The 20,595-nt window shown below is 44.5% G+C and overlaps 1 protein-coding gene across 1 annotated transcript in view; it reads left to right on the top strand.

The window, feature by feature from the left end:
* Positions 1-2,174: 2,174 nt before the first annotated feature.
* The window catches only part of LOC119976250, a 28,394-nt gene continuing 9,973 nt past the window's right edge, over positions 2,175-20,595 (top strand). The window contains exons 1-2 of the mRNA XM_038816608.1: positions 2,175-2,486; positions 8,384-8,725. Coding sequence (XP_038672536.1) covers positions 2,417-2,486; positions 8,384-8,725 — 412 coding nt within the window. The 5' untranslated portion in view covers positions 2,175-2,416. The remainder of the gene's footprint in view (positions 2,487-8,383; positions 8,726-20,595) is intronic.

Raw genomic sequence — 20,595 nt, 5'->3', positions numbered from 1 at the left:
GAAGCACCATTGCTATGTTCAGGTGGCTCTGGCACATGGCACATGGCTGTCTGTGAGAGGGCAGCCCTTTCCTGGGCCGCGTCCACCACCTGCACAGAGTATCCCAGGCTTTGGACCTGCTGATCCATGGCCAAAACCCTTGCACCCCCAGGGCCTCCACCATGGACGCCACCCAGGTAGTTTTGGCTTGGGTGGCACACATGGCCCTTACCACCTCCTGCTCCTGCATGTGGTTGGACTCCTCCAACTGCACTTGAACATGCTGGACGTTCACCCACAACCCCTCAGGTTGTCCCTGGCTCTGCGACTGCATCTCCACAATCGATGGAACTGTCCGTTCCAGAAACCCAAAACTCATGTGAACGGCAGCTAGTCCCTGGGGTCGGCCCACTCTCTGATCGTCCGTCCCCTCGGGAGTTCTTACCTCCACCTGCTATAATGGAGCATTTGCGTGGTGAGCACCAGATAATATCCCAGGAGCCTCTTCACTAAAGTGCCCAACCAAGGTGAGTGTCTCTAGGATGGTGGAGGGTGTTGGAGAGAGCTGTGAACGGTAATCACTCTCATCATCGGACTTGAGCTCCGGGGTGAAATGGGTCTCGGGCATATGGGTCCCTTCTGTGTCGGTATCCTTGTTGCTGTTCGACACCTGGGGCTCTGGCTCTGGCTGTGGCTGGGTCAGGGGACACCTGAAGGGCGTACCCCATCACCAGCAGGTCCTGAAAGACACAAGGCAAGATGCAAGACACTGGGGGGTAATGGGGGTGGTGGGGATGTGGGGGTGGCATGGATGTTAGGGTGAGGGTGTGGGTGTGAGGGTGCTGTGGGGGTGGTGTGAGGATGATGTGGGGGTGGGTGGTGTTGGGGGGGGGGCTTGACGCCACGTGTCATGGGGAACCGCAACTCAGTGGGGTCTCACTTCCTCGCCTGAGGCCCATCTCCACCCCGGTGACTGCCCTTCCATCGGACCCACTGGCCACATCCATGGCCCGCTGCTCTTCCGCGGTGAGGGGCCGCAGGTCCGGCAGTCCCCCTCCAAGTCTTCTCCCGCTCACTGCAGTTATGAGTGGCCTTCTCCTGGGGGGAAACAGAAAGTGCACAGTGTTAGACAGTCCAATGCATACATCTCAGGGGGTGGGTAGCTGGTAATTTCAATGGCCAGGGCACCCGGTATGGGTGCTAGCATGTGGTGCAGGATGGTGGTTCGGACACCCTCCGTGTTGGGGGTGGGGGGGTGGTGGGTGTGTGTGAGCTGGTCGCTGAGACTCCTGTCACCTTCATTAGATTCTGTCCTAGGATATGCTGTTTTCTGTCCTTAAGCTATTACGTTTTGAATCCATATTGACTTTGACTCCAGTTCCATGAGGTACTTTGTCAAAACCTTTCTTAAAATCCATGTAGCTAACATTCAATGCATTCCCTTCATCAACCTTCTTTGTCACTTCATCAAAAAGATCAATTGGATTCATCAAATATAACCTGCATTTTGCAAATCCATACTGGCTACCCTTAATTAACTGCAACCTTTCCAAGTATCTGTTGATTTTTTCCTCTCATTAGTAATTCTAAACCTTACTCATGAAATGTTAAACTAACTGAATTCAGTTTTTAGGACTGTCCGTAAGCCCTTTCTTGCATCAGGGTGTCACATTTAGCCGTCTGCAGTTCTTTCGCACTGCCCCCTTATCTAGGGAAGATTATCACAAGTCCTTGTTTTATCTCCAACCTTACTTCGGTTTGTAACCTGGGATGCAATTCACCGAGACCAGGCAACTATATCAACTCTCGGCACAGACAGCTTTTCTTGAACCTCCTGCCTCTTAATTTTCGCCCCATCCCTTACTCCTATCATCTCTGCTTCTCCCGATATTTTGTTCGATGTTGTTAAACCACTTAAGTGCATCGCCATTTTTATAAATAAGTTGCTTACCAATATGTCATGAAGAAAACACACTAAAAAGGGATACCCCAATTAGCAAGTATCATGCATTTTGTTTAAGCTGTCTTGTTTATTATGTAGGAAAGTGTGGGGGAAATGCGCGGGTACCGAGTGCGGTAATTGTGCGATGATCTGTTTCAGGAATCGTTAGCAGGGGGGTTGGTGTAAGCAAATATCATAATGGGTACCCCTCCTAATGGGAGGACCACGTCATTTCAGAGGCCGCCCTCAGTTAATTGGGCCACATTAAAAGAAAAGGTGAGATTTGCAAACCGAGCAGGGGGAGCTCCCGTTCAGCGCTGCAAGAGCTGTCTTGGGTTTGTGCGGGGGTGGTGGTACACACTCAGAATCAAGGCGTAATTGTTACTCACTTGTGGAGGAAACTAGCTGGCAGATATCTTGAGTGTTAAGAGCATGTGTATTGTTCAGTCACCTTGACTCGTTAATGGCAGTTTTCTCCCAGGCGCTGTAAAAGAGATGACCATGATATTGTTTGCTCAACAAATCATCTTGGTGTTTTCTGTGACTTTGTGGCAAAATGCTGTGGGTAAGTACGAGCTTCTTTCAATTTTGTGCTCTTTTTGTCTTGTTGATGTTGAAAGAAATGTTTAAATTAAAAGGAGGTAGACTTCTTGAACATTTATATTAACTTAAATTGATTTAAAACTTTCAGTGCAGTGAAATCTGGTTAAAGATATAGTACAATCAACCGCTGATGCCTCTTTTGTTATTTGTATTTCATTTCCACAATAGAATTGCCATTGGAGAAATGATACATTTTTATCACATTTCTTTCCTCAGTATTTCAGTAACAACACATCTAAGATAAACAGATGTTCTTAAAACACCGGGGGGGGGGGGGGGGGGGGGGGGGGGCATGGTAGCACAGTGGTTAGCACTGTGGCTTCACAGCTCCAGGGTCCCAGGTTCGATTCCCGGCTTGGGTCACTGTCTGTGCGGAGTCTGCACACTCCCCATGTCTGCGTCGGTTTCCTCCGGGTGGACCCGTTTCCTCCCACAGTCCAAAGATGTGCAGATTATGTGGGTTGGCCATGCTAAATTGCCTTTAGTGTCCAAAAAAGGGGTTACTGGGTTACGGGGATAGGGTGGTGGTTTGGGCTTAAGTTGGGTGCTCTTTCCAAGAGTTGGTGCAGACTTGATGGGCCTCCTTCTGCACTGTAGATTTTATGCAAAGAATTTGGCAACGGTATTTTAAGCGGTGTGCAACAAAGTTACTCACCGTGGTTTCCAAAACAAAGTCCCGTTCATTATTTATATTAGGCGTCTTTGCAATCCTTTTGGCACTGACCCAAATATTTGGTGCCTTTCATAGTAAGCTGTCAAATAGGGCCACTTACGTAGGTATTAAGAAAATAGGATAGGTGAGAATCTGGGTCAACTGCTGAAGGTGTACTGTGTTCACCAGCCACAAAAGTGAGTAACTTACAGAGTAGTTGATAGGTAAGACTGATACAGTCAAAGGTATTCATTGTGAATGAGCAGCAGCTCAGCCTTTAGCACTATATTTACTATGAAATAAGGTATCCAATTAAATTTAAATATGTATTTGTGTTTGGCAGACCCAAAGAGCATTTACACAGCCAACATTTCTCAAACATTGCCAAAAACAAATAACGACAGTATACAACTTGAAATTAAATTAGAAATGAAACAATTTTTAATACAGGAAGACTTGTGTTTGTCCAAAGAAATACAGAAAGTTACTGTTTTTCTTTTCGTTCAAAGCTTTTGAAACTGAAGTTTCTTCAATTGGTCCTCATGAAGTGATCATGGGAGCCAAGGATCAGGTTGGGATCTTAACCAGTGACAGGAAGGGAAGAATGGGATTTGTGGCAAGGGCAACAGACTTAGGCACAAAATCCCTCTTTTAAAGAAAATGAGAATATGGCACCAACAAAATTGCATCCTTGAAATATTTTGTCCCGAAGAATGGGATTTCATTGGAACTCCATTCATTATGGTGAAAAAAACCTGGCAATATCTGTGTTTTCTTTAAAAGAGGAATTTCAACTCATATTTTGTGGCTTGTTGCATTTTAGAGAGAACCCATCACATTCACCAAGCTGTATGCTTTGGTTAGGATACATTATGCAACTTAGGAAGCATTCATCCATTTGCTATCATTGTAACTGTTGATTGTTTTTTGAACTAAGTGTATTTGCACCTTTGTACATTGAAATTGGCTGGATACATTTCAAAAGCACCCAATACCTCTTTGACTGCATTGCCTTCAAAATAACTCCACTTCAGAAGAAACCCATCAGTTGTGAAGTACCATCATATCACGCTGATGTGATAAGCTGCCATATAATTTCAAGTTCTTTCTGTGCAATTTCAAATCTAAATGATTTGAGACTGCCTCCTTGGGGGAACAGCCTGGTCAGAACCTTACAATGCCACTTTGTACTCATTTGTTCTGCAGCAACATTAAAGCTCCAACATTAACAGACCTCCAGCTGTTTTCATAAATGGTGTTCAATTCAGCAAAGAAACATATCTGTCCTGTTCTTTTGTAACCATAAATGTGAAATAATATGTGCCATCACAAGAGGCATATATTGGCTTAATAGAATGCCTCTGGAAAACTGAGAAAAAAGTCATACTGCATATTTCACTGTAAATGCTGATTACTATCAAAGCTTCTATTTTGACTTCAACCGTTCTCTTGAAAATTGTTCTCTACTTTTCTGAACAAGGCACCTGTTGATTATCTTCTCAGTGTTAATGAATGATGAAAAGGGGGAAAAATTAACTACTTTATTAATAATATTTCTAATTTGCTTGCAATGAAAATAGTTTTAAAAGTGTTTCGAAATCTACACTGCGGGACAGTGATACCCTTCACAGGCAGAGCTTCACGCTCCACAAAAATAATTAGACTCTGAAAATAATGGGCGGGATTTACAACCAACCCACTGCGTGTTTTTCAGCGGCGAAGGCGATCCGCCAGCGAGATTTTTCTGGTCCTGCTGTTGTCAACGGGATTTCCCATTGACTGCACCCCTTGTCGCCGGGAAACCCGTGCGCCATCGGCAAAACAGGAATATCCCGCCAGCGTGAACAGCCGGTAAATTCCACCCACTGGAATCGCACACTCACGTTACTGCTCCAAGGTACAGAAATTGCTGAGCCTAATTTTCAGGTAATTGTGGATCCGTAACTTTCCCGTGGAATGTTATGCAGATTCAAGAATTGCTCAAGGACATAGCAAGCAACTCCTTAACCAATGAGCTTGACGGATTGAGAATTAGACAGAGGGATGACAGGGAAGGAAGTACAAGGTAGAGGTGGAGAATTTAACATCAAGCATAGAAAGGTAAATAAAGAGAGGGAAATAATAATTGGATTACGAGGAAAAAGAGACAAAGGAAAAGTTAAAAGAAAAGTTTTAAACTTTAAATGAGATTTTATAAATCAGCAATAACAATGAATGCATGAAGAAATGAGACTCCATACTATTGGCCGATAATGTTCAGTACCAGAGAGGTTGATTGGCTTACACCTGATTACCTTGCACTTGTTATGTCAAAACTTACCTTCTGTCGTGAGATTGGTTCGTATCTACCATGCAAATTCAGCAACTTCATAACATTCACTGGTGAGGCAGACAGCAAAATGTCACTTTCGCAAGGCTAACAGCAGAATGTTGGAACCCATGCAGCAACCTTTTGGAATTGGAGTTAACCACGCTTCTGCCCATTCCCTGAAGTTGCTGTATTACTGATGTTTAAATAGCGAAAAGCACATTTAACCCTCAGTGTTACTTTGACAGACAAATGTTTTCTAGCATCAATTTATTTTTACCAAGCTGAGATAATTTCCCCTTTTGATAATCTGTCACTAAAGACCTAAGTTTTGTTCGCAGTGAAATCCACACATATCTAGAATAAGTATACAATATGTTTAATGTACAATATGTAAAATATATCAACCTGTAAACTCTAATGTTAGCCCCGTTTGTCTTCCTTCGCTGGATCATTTTAGAAATAAGTAGAAGTGATTTTCATCATCCAAACATGTAAACTTAGCTGAGGAAAATGCTCAGATGTTTCCAAGTTGGTGTAGCAAACACAGTCTGATGCCAACATTGCAAACCTAATCATACCTGTACATCACTGACGTCTGCTGGTCCTTTATTGCTGCATTCACAATCATACCGTCAAATTTTTTTTTAATGGACCTTTTTAACCAAAATATAGCGAGGCCTTGTGCAGAGGTACATGGACCGAGAGCAGTATCAGTGCGACTGGAATGTAGAAAACTATAACTGACAATATTAAAAGACATATCAAAATGCTGACACCTAAATTTAATGTGTTCATTCACCCACATATTCACAACATAATAATAATCATTGTTTCCTACATATAGGCAGTCACACTTCAAATGCAAAAACGTCTAAAGAATTTGATAATTAATGACAGCTTCAAAAGCCATTAATTGAAAATGTATACTGGTTCTGTACTTTACTGAGATTGAGGTTAAAGTTCATCATTGAGATTGTGATAGAGTAACTACTCTCCACATCTAGCGATGCCATATCTGATCCAGAAGCACTTGACCCTTGACACTAAGTAGAGAAAGTATTCCATTCACAGTACTGAAAATCTTCAAAAGCTATCACAAAAACATCTTCATTGGGTAATGTACAAAAACAAACTTTAAATGTAACTATATAGCATCATGGGATGTCATATAACGTCAGGATTCTGTCTTCTTTGTTACCATTAACCTTTGACACACTATTTTGTGCATGTGTGCATCCCAGAGAACTGTATTACAATAAACATCGGGGGAAAGCCGATTAACTTAAAAAGTAGCAAATAATTGTCAGCTATTTTCAGTGGCAATTTAATTCTGCATTTCCATTTTCAGTCACTAACCACATGAAGGATTCTTGAGTCCATTTAGGTATATGTTGTAATATTCTCTGTCACATGCTGGAAGATGGATCAAATTAGCGTCTTAGTTAAAACATGTGCTTTAGCAATGGCTTTCTCTCCCCATCTCGATTCCATCTGATTTATTTTCAACACTCATTCCAAAAAGGAATGCCACAATATAAATAATCCAGTGAAGTGATAACCACTAAGTGAATCATAGGTCCAAATGAATTGTAATCCTGAAGGCTACGATGATACAGTTGTGACTCTGTTATGGGTGGCGTTTAAGGTCCACTGATGATTATACAAAGAAAAACTGTCATAGAAACATAGAAAATATTTAAAAAATTGGAGCAGGAGGAGGCCATTCAGCTCTTCAAGCCCGCTCCACCATTCATTATGATCATGGCTGATCATCCAACTCAATAGCCTAATCCCGTTTTCCCCCATATCCTTTCATCCCCCTCGCCCTAAGTGCTACATCTAACTGTTTCTTGAAACCATACAATGTTTTGGACTCAACTACTTCCTATGGTAACAAACTCCACAGGGTTACCACTCTCCGGGTGAAGAAATCTCTCCCTCTCTCTGTCCTAAATGGTCTACCCCATATCCTCTGGACACACCCACCATCGGGAACATCCTTCCTGCATCAACTCTGTCCAGTCCTGAAAGAATTTTATAGGTTGCTATGAGATTCCCCCATTATTTTTCTGAACTTCAACGAACATAATCCTAACCAATTCAATCTCTCCTTGTACGTCAGTACTGCCATCCGAGGAACCAGTCTGGTAAACCTTCGCTGTACTCCCTCTATAGGTAGAACATCCTTCCACAGATAAGAAGACCAAAACGGCACACCATAATCCAGGTGTGGCCTCACCAAGGCCCTGTATAATTGTAGCAAGACATCCCTGCTCCTGTACTCAAATCCTATCGCAATGAAGGCCTTCTTTACCGCCTGCTGCACCTACATGCTTACCTTCTGGCACGGTGGTCTTTATTCAACAGGAAGGTACTAGACTTCATGTCGCGCATCATGCTTTCAAAGAAAACTTATTCAAATTGGTTTCAAATGTCTCAGGACTCAATTCAAGCCAGTCTGAATATTTTTGGATTACATATATTAAAAGATACATGGCACATCCAGTGCCAATTTGCAACACAGATCTGTTTGGAAAGCGAATGAAACTTGGGATAGTCAAATTGTGGTCTGAACCAATCCAAACTGTTGGAAAGCAAGCACACAGAAGTATATATAGGGTATATATATCTCCTCTATATGTTTTAGGGACATATATACTATTCAAAGAACTAATTTAGTATGCAGAAATTGAACAGTGCTATATACATCAATAGAAAGAATGGGAAAATAGAATTCTGAATAAAGATCCCTATCAGAATACCCAATTTTTATAAACCTGATTTTAGAGAATTGGTCCCTTTTATTATTACAGTTATATTTTTGTCATCTTGAAAACTCTTGTGAAATACCCCATCCTAACATGTGAATGAATGACTCAGTTGTTTCTATTTTCAGGTGATTCCTCAACTCTGTTACAGGATCCTATGACCATTAAGAAGAGGTCTGGAGAAACAGCTGTAATCTCTTGTAAACTTTCTCGTGGACATTTCACTGAAGACATGACATTAATATGGTACAACTACATAAATCAAAGCCAATCAAAGATTGGAGAAATCGACTTTAAAAAAAATAGCTCCAGATGTGTTGAGCAGGTCATTTTAACATGGGACCTTGACAGAGCTACAATGGAAATGGCACACCTGATGAAAAACAACTCTGGGGCTTACGGGTGTCAACTACTCGCTTTATATGGCAGTGTCATAAAGAAAGCCAATGCAACAAACATCATTGTTTCAGGTACGTCTCCAATCTTTTTCAGCATCTAAGTAAATACCTTAATCTATTCTCAGGGATTAAATTGTTGAATCTTAACATTCATTTCATATTTACATATATTCAGTATTCTGACAAAGTGAAGGTTTCAACATCACCAGTATGATTTACTTAAATTCTTCAGTGCAGAGATGAATTAAAGCTCCACATTGCAACTCCAATGACAAATTCTGTATAAAAACCCCAATAGGTTCGCTGCCTTCCTAATTCAACACTCGTGGATATTTATTAGAATTTATTTTAAGCACAACCATTCTCTGATTTCAGAGATAGGTTAATATTCTTTGAGATTATCTGACCATATCAAAAGCTTTTTATATTGCAGTTGATATGTTGTAGTCTGTTCTGGGTTCAGATCAAAATATCTTCTCAGCTTAATATTGCCAGACGGCTCTTTGTTATTATAGATAATACAAGAGCAGAATAATAAAAGTGGAAGAGTCCATGTGACTCTTCTGTAGAGCAACTTTGTTATTAGTTGTAGAAACTAATGTGAATTTTCTATCATTTATGCTAGTTAGTGTATCTTTTATAATTCTTGATTAAAATATTTATTGAATGCGATTGGAATAATGGATAAGAAATCCTAACTTCCATTGACATGGAAGGGTTACTTTAACCTATTTGAAATGCCTCTATGTGTTAGCAAGGTACCTTTAACAATAGCTATTTTATATCCCCAGTAAAAAAATGAAAAAAGTTCATGTTCCAAGTTTTATTCATTTATGAGAATGAATGAGTCACTTTTAAAAATGTATTTATAAAATGCTCTAAATTGACCAGTTTCAATGTTACTTTTTTCAATCCATGTCACGTTGTTGATGTATTGTGTAATAGGAACTATTGTAGATTGGTTATTTTCCAGAAACTAACGTTTAGGAACACTGTTGTTAACTTAATGCCAAAAAGGGGGCTTTTTGTTCGCTTTCCAGTGCTGAAGCCAAATAGATCCAACTCTAATACGACAGGAAGATAAGTCAGTTCGGTCAGAAATGGATAGCAACTGAATGAGCTTCGTGAGCTGAGATATTACTTTGTGAAAGAGAACATAACATTTTCAGTACCTTAAGTTGAACTTGTTATTAACTTTAATAAAGCCATCACACATGAAACTTTTTCTCGCATTTTCCCACTACAGCTCAAGCAGTAGTGGTGTCCACGTTAGAATCTGGGCCTTGAGGTGGTAGAGTTTGATAAGGAGGCAGTTGAAATGATAGAAGCACATTCTTAGTATGGCTGGAGCGGGAGGTGGGGGGACGGGGGGGGGGGGGGGGGGGTGGAGGGGGGGGGTCCAATTCTACCACGTCTACACGTCTAGACATGTCTAGCCTCCCTGAACAGGAAGGTCTTAATTGAACCCATGTAACTAAAGTGGTCTTCCATTTACCCTGCACACTCTGGGCAGGGTCAGTGGCAGAGGTCACCAAGAGGTACTACCCTGCTATAGCTACATTCCTGAGATTTTCTGCAGCCATGATGTTTGTGAAATAGCTGACACAGGGAACCTTCATCATGTCAGCAGGAACTGCTGATCAGAGGTTGAACTGACTGCCCAGGATGAAAAGTGAAGACAGTCTCCAAGAATTCTTTGCAAAAGGCTCCGGGGCAGTTTTGTAAATTCCATGGGAAATGTTTTCTGTGTTTGTTAATTGTAATGAAATCCCAAATGCAAAGCATTTGTTTAAACTTTTGCTACAAACGGCAAACAGGTGCAATTTTACCAAAATACCAGCAATTTAGTTATAAAATTCCCAAATGATAAATGACCAGTGAACGATAGAATTCAATCCAGAGAAATATGAGTTGATGCATTTGTGGAGGGCAAACAAGGCAAGAAAATACCAGAAATAATAAATGTTAGGACACTGAGAAGAGTAACAGAGGGACCTTGGAGTCCATGGTCACAGATCCTTGAAAGTAGTAGGACCTGTAAATAGATGGTTAAGAAGACACATCGGGTACCCACCTTAATAGACCAAGATATCGAGGAATAGAGCAGGGAGGTTATGCTAGAACTGAATGAAACACTAGTTAAAACACAGCGAGAGTACTGCCATCAGATTAGCTACAGCTGACATTTACAGGAAGGATGTAATTGCACAAGGGCACAGAAGTAATTTACAAGGATGTTGTCAGGAATGGAGAACTTTATCAATGATAAAAGATGGGATTGTTTTCTTTGGAACAATTGAGGCTGAGGCAAGATTTATCAAAGATGCATAAAATTATAAGAGACCTAGATGGAGTGGATCAGAGAAGACCAATTCCCTTTACCAGAGCGGTGGGTAAACAATAGGCCTTTATTTATAATGATTGGTAGAAGGTTTGGAGGGAATTTGTGGAGAAATTTTGATTGTTGCCAATCTGGAACTTACTGTTGAGGCAGAAAGCCTCGTCACTTTAAAAAAATACTTGGATATGCATTTGAATTACAGTCAGTTTGGAACTAAGAGCTGGGAAATGGTATTGGCTGGATCATTGCTTTCTGGCCAGCATTGACACAATGGGCTAAGTGGTCTCCTCTTATGCCATGTTTCTATATTCCAATGATAGACCCTGAGTCATTATGAGCCAATACCATGCACAGTGGAAAAAATGCCTCCAGATTCAACTGGTCTATGTCTCCTCATTTAAGAATTAGTCGAGTAATCGTTTCAAAATGCTTGATCAACTGGAAAATAGTGCTTTTATGCACTGATACAAGTCAGACAAGTGGTCATGTTGACAAAGGGGCACAGGTGGGAAAACAATCTGACTTACTAGGTCTATAATCTAATCATCAAAAATAACCCGAGTAATTCACAGAAGCTATTGCAAAATTATTAGCAATTAGGTGATTTTATGAATATGGAAACCCGGGCTATGAGTCATCAACGAGTCGGTGTACGTCTTTCATTGTACGAAGAACCTTCCGAATCAGGTGTACTATTCCATTCAACGTCATTCAGAAATGTGGGTTTGCATCCAAAAAAATGGGCACTTATCTAATGTTGCCTTAAACCGTTTTGAGGAAGAAGCAGTTTCCATTACTTTACAAGCCATGCTCTGTTACGTAGGGAAGCATGTCAAGGTGTTTCCCTGTGTATTTCATGGATTGTTTAACTAGACACTATATTCAACTGAAAAAAAGCAAGCACATTATATAAAAATGTGTGTAATTAATACTTGTCATCGTTAAAGCTAATTGTTAAAAGGGAAATACCTTAGACAACAAAAGCTGAGTGGGGCATTCACCTGGGGCTAATAATGAAATCTTCTTTTATTTAGCTATCAGATGCTAGAATGTCTTTAGAAGGAATGCAGTTTCTACAGTCAGTCTCAGTAGGGAAATTTAGTCTTTCTAAAACGTCAGATCTCACTTTTTGACTGTTAATTTATTTTTCTTTGATGCTTATCTCTAAACTGTAACAGGAAGCAGTGCAACATTAAAGGGTCGCAGAATCGAGAGCGCAAAGAGTGCATATCTTTTGGTGTAACCTTCCTCTAATTTAAAGTGCAGTGCATTTTTTCCAAAGCCTGCAGTCATTACATAAAGGAAGACTGTTATGGTCGTCAATTGTTTCCAGAATCAGGTCAGAGAAAGTGAAATTGGTCTCCAGCCAGATGACAAAATAGATTATGAAAAATCAATAGTCTGTTTTACACTCCACCCTATTTTCCTTTCTCTGAAGGTTTTATGTAATCACTGAAGATCTCTTTCAACCCCATGTATCTTTGAGCTGTACCAATGTACATGCTGCAAAAAAGTATTGCATTTTCCTTCACCAATGTTATTTTAAATTATTATACACTTTTGTTTTTTGCATATTACGTACCATTTCTGAAAAGACGGATATTGATTTCTGTGTTTCTTAGTGTGAGCTCACCCAAAATGTGAAAAGACAGTCGACATTCATCGCACCTAATTTACCTTGCTAATCAAATTGTAATGCAGAACTTGGGAGATTTTAATTGGGTTTACAACTAACTTTATAACAGTTTGAAGTTTATGGTGTGTAAGAATAAGTTTTCATGCTAACTGCTGAAGTGAGATTTTTATTCTCAACAACTTTAAAAGGTGAATTTCCTCTTTGTATGAAAATAGGAAAGTGCCTGGCCTTCATTATAGTTAAAAATCCACTCACAAAATCATGCACTCAGGAATCCATGGAAATGAAAATTAATTGGCTTTTAAAAAATGTATTGGTAGCTAAACTTCACACAAAACTGTTAAACTAATGGTTCGATCTTTTTCCAGATAAAGCATTTCATTATTAATTACAAATCTCTACTTCTGTCATAGGGACTCTGATACATAGGCCGGGATTCCCCGCCCCAACGCCGGCTCGCCGATATTCGGGCGCCTGCGGAATCGCTGCCGTGTAGGTTGGGGGCCATTGAATGCAGCCCCCCTGGCGAGGATCCGGGCCTCGACGGGCCGGGTGCCGGCCGAGTTCAGCCGAGTGCCGGCGTGGGTTACTCAGGTCCCACATGACGTGTCCTGGATGGTGTGTCTGCGGGGGCCGTCCTGGAGTGGGTGGAACAGGGGTCCGACCCTGGGGGAGGGGGGGTGCTTCCACGGTGGCCTGGCCCGCTATAGGGGTCTACCGATTGGCGGGCGGGCTGGTTCCACGGAGACCTATGTTCCTCCGCGCCGGCCCCCCGTAGGGCTCTGCCATATTGCCCAGGGGTCGGTGCGGAGACGGGAACATGCACGCATGCGCTGAATCACACCGGCTGTTGCGCGGAAACACGCCTGGCGTTTCACGCCGGCTGGAGCTGCGGGGACCACTCCGGCGCCAACCTAGCCCCCTAGGGAGGGGAGCATTCCTGATTATCGGGGACAGTTGACACCGGAGTGGTTGGCGCTGCTTTTCACGCCAGCGTTGGAACTTGGCCGCGGGATTGGAGAATACCGGCCATAGTTTAGAGTAGGTTTTGGACCATCAAAATAACAGTGAGGGGAACAGCACTCACTATTTTTTTTAATTAAATATTTTGATTAGAATTTTCCAGTTTTAACAATTTAACATTCAGATATATAAAACATATAGGGCAGAAATCTCTATTCCTGCAGCTATGGCAGTAGCGGAGAATCCGCGAATGATTCACATCGGGAAAATCGTCGCGAATCCCTCACTGATTCTGGTACCAGTGAGGGGCTAGCACCGGCGCCGTGTGGAATACTCGTAGATCATGCGGAAAATGGCTGCAGAATGGCCGGGTCCCGGGCCATCCATGCGCAGGCCTGACGAGCAGCACCGGTCGCGCCAGCCATGCTGGAGCCCTAACTCGCCCACCCCGACCCCACAGCCTGGGCCCCCCCCCCCCCCCCCCCCGCCCCCCACCCCATCCAGCGGCACTAATCCCGGATGAGTGTGGCGGCACTGGACACTGTCCGCAGCTGGCACACAGGTTCCCGACTGCTGGGACCGCATGTGGCCTGCACCGTTGGAAACTCAGCCCACCGATGGGGAGATCCGCAGGTGGGCCAGCTGATGATGCGCCAACAGCCTTACGACTGCGTGTCGCGATGACGCCAATTTGGCGACGCGGAGCATTGGCAACCGGCGCCTGCCCCAAATTCGGCATCGGAAGCCATTAGAACATAGAACATAGAACATTATAGCGCAGTACAGGCCCTTCAACCCTCGATGTTGCGCCGACCGTTAAACCCCTCTAAAGCCCATTTACACTATTCCCTTATCGTCCATATGTCTATCCAATGACCATTTGAATGCCCTTAGTGTTGGCGAGTCCACTACTGTTGCAGGCAGGGCATTCCACGCCCTTACTACTCTCTGAGTAAAGAACCTACCTCTGACATCTGCCTATATCTATCTCCCCTCAATTTAAAGCTATGTCCCCTCGTGCTAGACATCACCATCCGAGGAAAAAGGCTCTCACTGTCCACCCTATCTAATCCTCTGATCATCTTGTATGCCTCAATTAAGTCACCTCTTAACTTTCTTCTCTCTAACGAAAACAGCCTCAAGTCCCTCAGCCTTTCCTCATATGTTCTTCCCTCCATACCAGGCAACATCCTGGTAAATCTCCTCTGTACCCGTTCCAAAGCATCCACATCCTTCCTATAATGAGGCGACCAGAACTGTACGCAATACTCCAAATGCGGCCGTACTAGAGTTTTGTACAACTGCAACATGACCTCATAGCTCCGAAACTCAATCCCTCTGCCAATAAAAGCTAACACACCGTACGCCTTCTTAACAACCCTGTCAACCTGGGTGGCAACTTTCAGGGATCTATGTACATGGACACCAAGATCTCTCTGCTCATCCACACTACCAAGAATCTTACCATTAGCCCAGTACTCTGTCTTCCTGTTATTCCTTCCAAAATGAATCATCTCACACTTTTCTGCATTAAACTCCATTTGCCACCTGTCAGCCACCTAGCTCTGCAGCTTATCTATGTCCCTCTGTAACTTGTAACATCCTTCTACACTGTCCACAACTCCACCGACTTTAGTGTCATCTGCAAATTTACTCACCCATCCTTCTACGCCCTCCTCCAGGTCATTTATAAACATTACAAACAGCAGTGGCCCCAAAACAGATCCTTGTGGTACACCACTAGTAACTGGACTCCAGTCTGAACATTTTCCATCAACCACCACCCTTTGTCTTCTTCCAGCTAGCTATTCTCCGCCTGATTGCCGTTCCCAATTTCGGCATCGGGCTACAGAAAATATCGCCAATAATATTTACAGAATACAACATTCCTTATGTACAATTTACACATGCCCCTTTCATTGGCCCTCGCCCTTTCCTTGCTCCCCTTCCGCCCCCACCCCCTGTTGATAGTCGGGTTCATCTTGGCCCCTTCTTCCGGCATGGGTGTTGTATTGTTATATTGTTTCTTTTATTTTGTGTTTATTGCTGTTGCCCCTATGATTTCGTTGGAAGGGGCTCTCTGACCCTCCCCCATCGCTCTTTATCATGCCCCTTCCTGATCCTTCCCTGCGTTCCTTCCTTGCCACCTCCTGTTAACCTTGTTCCTATCAGTTCTGTGCGATCTTGTCTGCCCTCATTCCCCCCCCCCCCCCCCCCCCTTTCTTCTGAATCACTAATTGCTTCAAGCAGGTCTTGGAACAGGCCGATGAATAGCACCCATGCTTTGTGGAAGCCCTTGTCCGACCCTCGGATGTTGTATTTGATTTTCTCCAGCTGGAGAAATTCTGACAGGCCTGCCAGCCAGTCTGTAGCTGTAGGTGGTGGGTGCTGCTGATCGGCAGCTGAGCAGGATTCTCTGGTGTACGATTAAGGAAGCAAAAGCTAGTGCATTACTAAGTGGAAATGGTGCAGCAAATTAGGCAAGACTTAGATCTGCATTAAATGCCACAGTCTAAAGGTTGTGTCTGAGTTGTGATTTCAAAAAGAGTGGGTGGGATTTTCCCCGAATTTGTCTGACTGTCAGGTCCTGATTGAAAACCATGGGTGGGATTCGCCAACCCCCCCGCCGGGTGGGAGAATCGCCGGGGTCGGCGTGAATCCTGCCCCCGCCGTCCTCCCCTTCTCCCGCCCCCCCAAAAACCGGCCGGGCGTTAGTCGCGCGCCCGCCTCGGAGAATGGCGCGGTCTTGTGCGACTCAATGGGCGCTGGGGCCACCCGAATACTCCAGCCCGCGATGGGCCAAAGTCCTGCCTGCCTGTAGCCGGTCCCGCCGGCGTAAATTAGAGTAGGTCCCTTACCGCTGGGACATGGCGGCGCAGGCAGGCTCCAGGGTTCCTGGGGGGTCGCGGGGGGATCTGGCCCTAGGAGGTGCCCAACGGTGGCCTGGCCCGTGATCGGGGCCCACCGACCCGCGGGCGGGCCTGTGCCGTGGGGGCACTCTATTTCTCCGCATCAGCCGCTGTGGTCCTCTGTGATGGCCGATGCGGAGACGAACCCTCCCGCGCATGCGCAGGGATGACACAAGCAAATGCTGGCGCTCCCGCGCATGTGCCAACTCACGCCGGCCGGCGGAGGCCCTTCGGCACCGGTTGGCATGGCGCAAAGCTCCTATCCCGCCGGCTGGCGGAGTGCCAACCACTCCGGGGCAGGCCTAGTTCACGCCACTCCATCCCGCCGGGACCGCCGCGCCCCCCCCCCCCCCCCCCCCCCCCCCCCCCCGCCGCCGCCCGTCCGTCCGTCCTGCCGTGTACAGGAGAATCCTGCCCCATGTGTTTCTCTCCAGAAACACAGATGAGTTTAGAGGACGAAAAAAAATTCTGGGGTGTGGATTACGCTGCCACTGTGGTGGGGTGGGGCCTGATCGAGCGAGAAAAGCTGGCTTGACAGCAGAGAGCAGGGCACCATCTTTAAAAGGCACCATGATATGTGGTTAAAATAGTTCCCCCAACTCCCCCACGGGCACAGATGACCAACCCACAAGGATCGGGGTGACCCCCCAAACCGAAGCATCGGGGTATGCTCTGCACCCCCCCCCCCCCCCCCCCCCCACCCCACCCCACCACTGCTCAAGTATCGGGAGGCACTCTCCCCCCCTCACCACAGGAACTCTCCCCTTTCAAATACATGGTCCTCCCCTTGCAGGCTACCAGGGCACTCCCCTTTTCCTCCACTACACATAAGATGTGTACCCTTCAATGGAGGAGTGTTACCACACCCTCACAAGGGCCTCTTGGGACTGTCCCCTTCATGTGCTCCCTTGGCATTGCCTCTGGAATGCCCCAGGGAGCACTGTGAGAATGCCAGCAGGCAATTTCCAGTCTTGTCCCTGAATCTCTAGGGCCTCCAGGTACCTCCGCACCCCGGTGTCGTCATCACAATTGTTTATCGCTTTTGAAAACCAGGCGAGGATGCATTGTGGGTGGAAGCTAAGGCGTGATCCTTTTCATTATATTAAAACATATTCAAATTCATGGAAATCAGACCCACGCCTTCTCTGGGTATGAATCTGATCACGTCCCCGGCCAGGGGACGGGGAAGATCCTGAATCAAGATCACGTTGGAGTAAATCCCGTTTTTGACCACTCGCGAGATTTAGAATTTTGTAGAATATCATAGAATCCGTACAGTGCAGAAGGAGGCCATTCAGCCCATCGAGTCTGCAACAACCCTCCGAAAGAGCACCCTACATAGGCCCAATTCCCCTCCCTAGCCCCATAACCCACCTAACATGATTTCAGTGCACAGCGAATGGGGCCACTAAGGCAGCACGGTTAGCACTGCTGTCTCACGGCGCCGAGGTCCCAGTTTCAATCCCAGCTCTGGGTCACGGTCCATGTGGAGGTTGCACATTCTTCCTGGGTTTGCGTGGGTTTCGCCCCCAATCCAAAGATGTGCAGGCTAGATGGATTGGCCACACTAAATTGCCCTTTAATTGGAAAAAATGAATTGGGTACTCTAAATATATTTTTTTAAACGGGAATGGGCCTCTAGATCATGCCCAGTATTTTGCTGTTTACCAAATCATTTAAATTTGTGAAATGATGTGAATTTTCTGTATTTGCACAGCAAATGTGAACTAAATTTGCTGCACAAAATTAACTCGTATTATTTCAAGTGTAAGTACCATTTTTAAAACGTGATAATTGCTAATGAGCCCCGATCAACCTCACTTGTGCTGGGAGTTAATTATTAAAAGCGCAGTGTCACATTTAGTGCATATCTAAGCCCTGACTAATTTGCTGTACCATTTCCACATAGCTAACAGTGAGTGCTGTTAGCCTCACTGTTATTTTGGTATTCCAAAATCTGTTCCAAATTACGTACCTGAGTATGTGTGACACACGCAGAGATTTGCAATTAATAATGAAATGCTTTAAAATACTATCCGGAAAAAGATTGAACCATTAGTTTAATTGATTTGTGTGAAGTTTAGGTATAAATAAACATCAATAGAAATGTATTTATACTGTAACTTAAGTGTACGGCTATTGCAAGACTTTTAAAATAACAGTCTTCTATTGCCATAATTTTGTTGTACCATTGTAACAACTTTTTCGTAAATGGAAACCATCATTTTTGACTCATTCCCTCAATTAAATTGTTCATTTTGCTGCTGAAAATATACCTGAAAATGATGTGTAAAATCTCGCTATATTTTCTGAAGGAGCAGGCTGTTTAGGTCACAATTTAAATTTAGAGCACCCAATTCATTTTTTCCAATTAAGGGGCAATTTAGCGTGGCCAATCCACCTAGCCTGCACATCTTTGGGTTGTGGGGGTGAAACCCATGCAAACACGGGGATAATGTGCAAACTCCACACGGACAGTGACCCAGAGCCGGGATCGAACCTGGGACCTCGGCGCCGTGAGGCTACAGGGCTAACCCACTGAGCCACCATGCTGCCCGTTTAGGCCACCATTAAGGCTCATGGATTTTAGAGTTATCCATTTTAATTTTCATATCATCAGCAGAAGCATTGCCTCGCCATTACTAACTGGCACGTCATTAAATCACCAGCCACAGTTGATAAATGCTGATGTATTTAAGTCCCTCTGAGGGCTGTTTTCAGTGCACCTGTTAAATTATTTGCATAAATTCCTGTTAGGCTATTTTATGACCAGCTATACTCCACTTAAATTAACAGGTTAACTAATGCAGATAGGAGTTCATGTTGACAAATGCACAGAGAATTAAACCTAGCTATGTCAACCACATCCCCAAGTAATGGTTCAAGAGACAAAAAGGCCTGTTTTACATCAAAATGTTCTTTAAACACTTAACTGTCACAGTGTTGTGAAGAAAATTCACAAGAGGCTGCTTGAAATTTTTAATTTACTTCATATTTATAAGGCCCCTTCTTTTGATTATTTTATCGCATTCCCGCTCACCCCCACTTTCCCACTAGTTACCTTCAATGCCTTCCAATAAAGTCACTTCTCAGCTAAGAAACAGGAAGTTTGGGGCATGATTTAACAGGACAAAAACCGAGTTTAGTGGGATGTTTCTCGGCGCCTGCACGCGAACGACACTGCTTTTTAACTGGACTTTGTGGGTGGGGGGGAGGTTTGCCTCGGTGAGGAATGCCCCTCCATTTTTAAATGCCGCCCCGATGTTTCAGCCCCCCACTCACACACCCCACAGCGGTCTCCAAACCTCCCCCCCCCCCCTCCACCACTGCACACAAGTTACCTCTTAGGGGGTCCTCAAGTACCCCCCCACCCCACCAATTAAGGGCAAGGCACCCCCGGGCCCAATCCCTGGCACCTGGGCACCTTGGCACTTGCCAGCCTAGCACTGCCACATGGGCATCCTGGTAATTCCAGGGTGGCACTGCAGTTCCAAGGTGCACAGGTGCCAGTAGTGGTGCCAGGGTACCAACCTGAGGAGAGCCCAATCATCCGGGGCCTCTAATGGCCTGGGAGACAACCCCCCCAGATGCCATTACGCCTGGTCAACGTTTTTGGAAACCAGTAGTAAATGTCTTTGACAAAGGATCATCTGGACTCGATCATCTGGACTCGAAACGCTAGCTCCTTTCTCGCCCTACAGATGCTGCCAGACCAGCTGAGATTTTCCAGCATTTTCTCTTTGGTTTCAGATTCCAGCATCCACAGTAATTTGCCTTTATTTAGTAGTAAACGACATCCTGGCGAGGTTTCCCAGACGCGGGCGTTCGATCCCGGGCCTCTGGAGAATACGGCGCAGACATACTTCATTTAAATATGTAAATCTGGATCTTGCCCAGAGAGAGCGAGATGACGCCTCACGTGATCGCGTTAAATCTCACGAGGTGTTTTGAGCGTCGTGAATCTCACAAGAGGTCTCTCATGAGAATCAACGGCTTTGTTGCGTCACCAATTTGGGCACAATGGGGCCATTCAATCGCGCCCCTCATCTGTTTCCATCGGATTTTCACAGTAACTTAATTGCAGTGTTAATGT

The sequence above is a fragment of the Scyliorhinus canicula genome, chromosome 13 (genome assembly GCF_902713615.1).
Source record: "Scyliorhinus canicula chromosome 13, sScyCan1.1, whole genome shotgun sequence".
Lineage (NCBI taxonomy): Eukaryota > Metazoa > Chordata > Chondrichthyes > Carcharhiniformes > Scyliorhinidae > Scyliorhinus > Scyliorhinus canicula.
The sequence above is the reverse complement of the archived record's forward strand: the minus strand, read 5'-3'. Positions and strand labels throughout refer to the sequence as shown.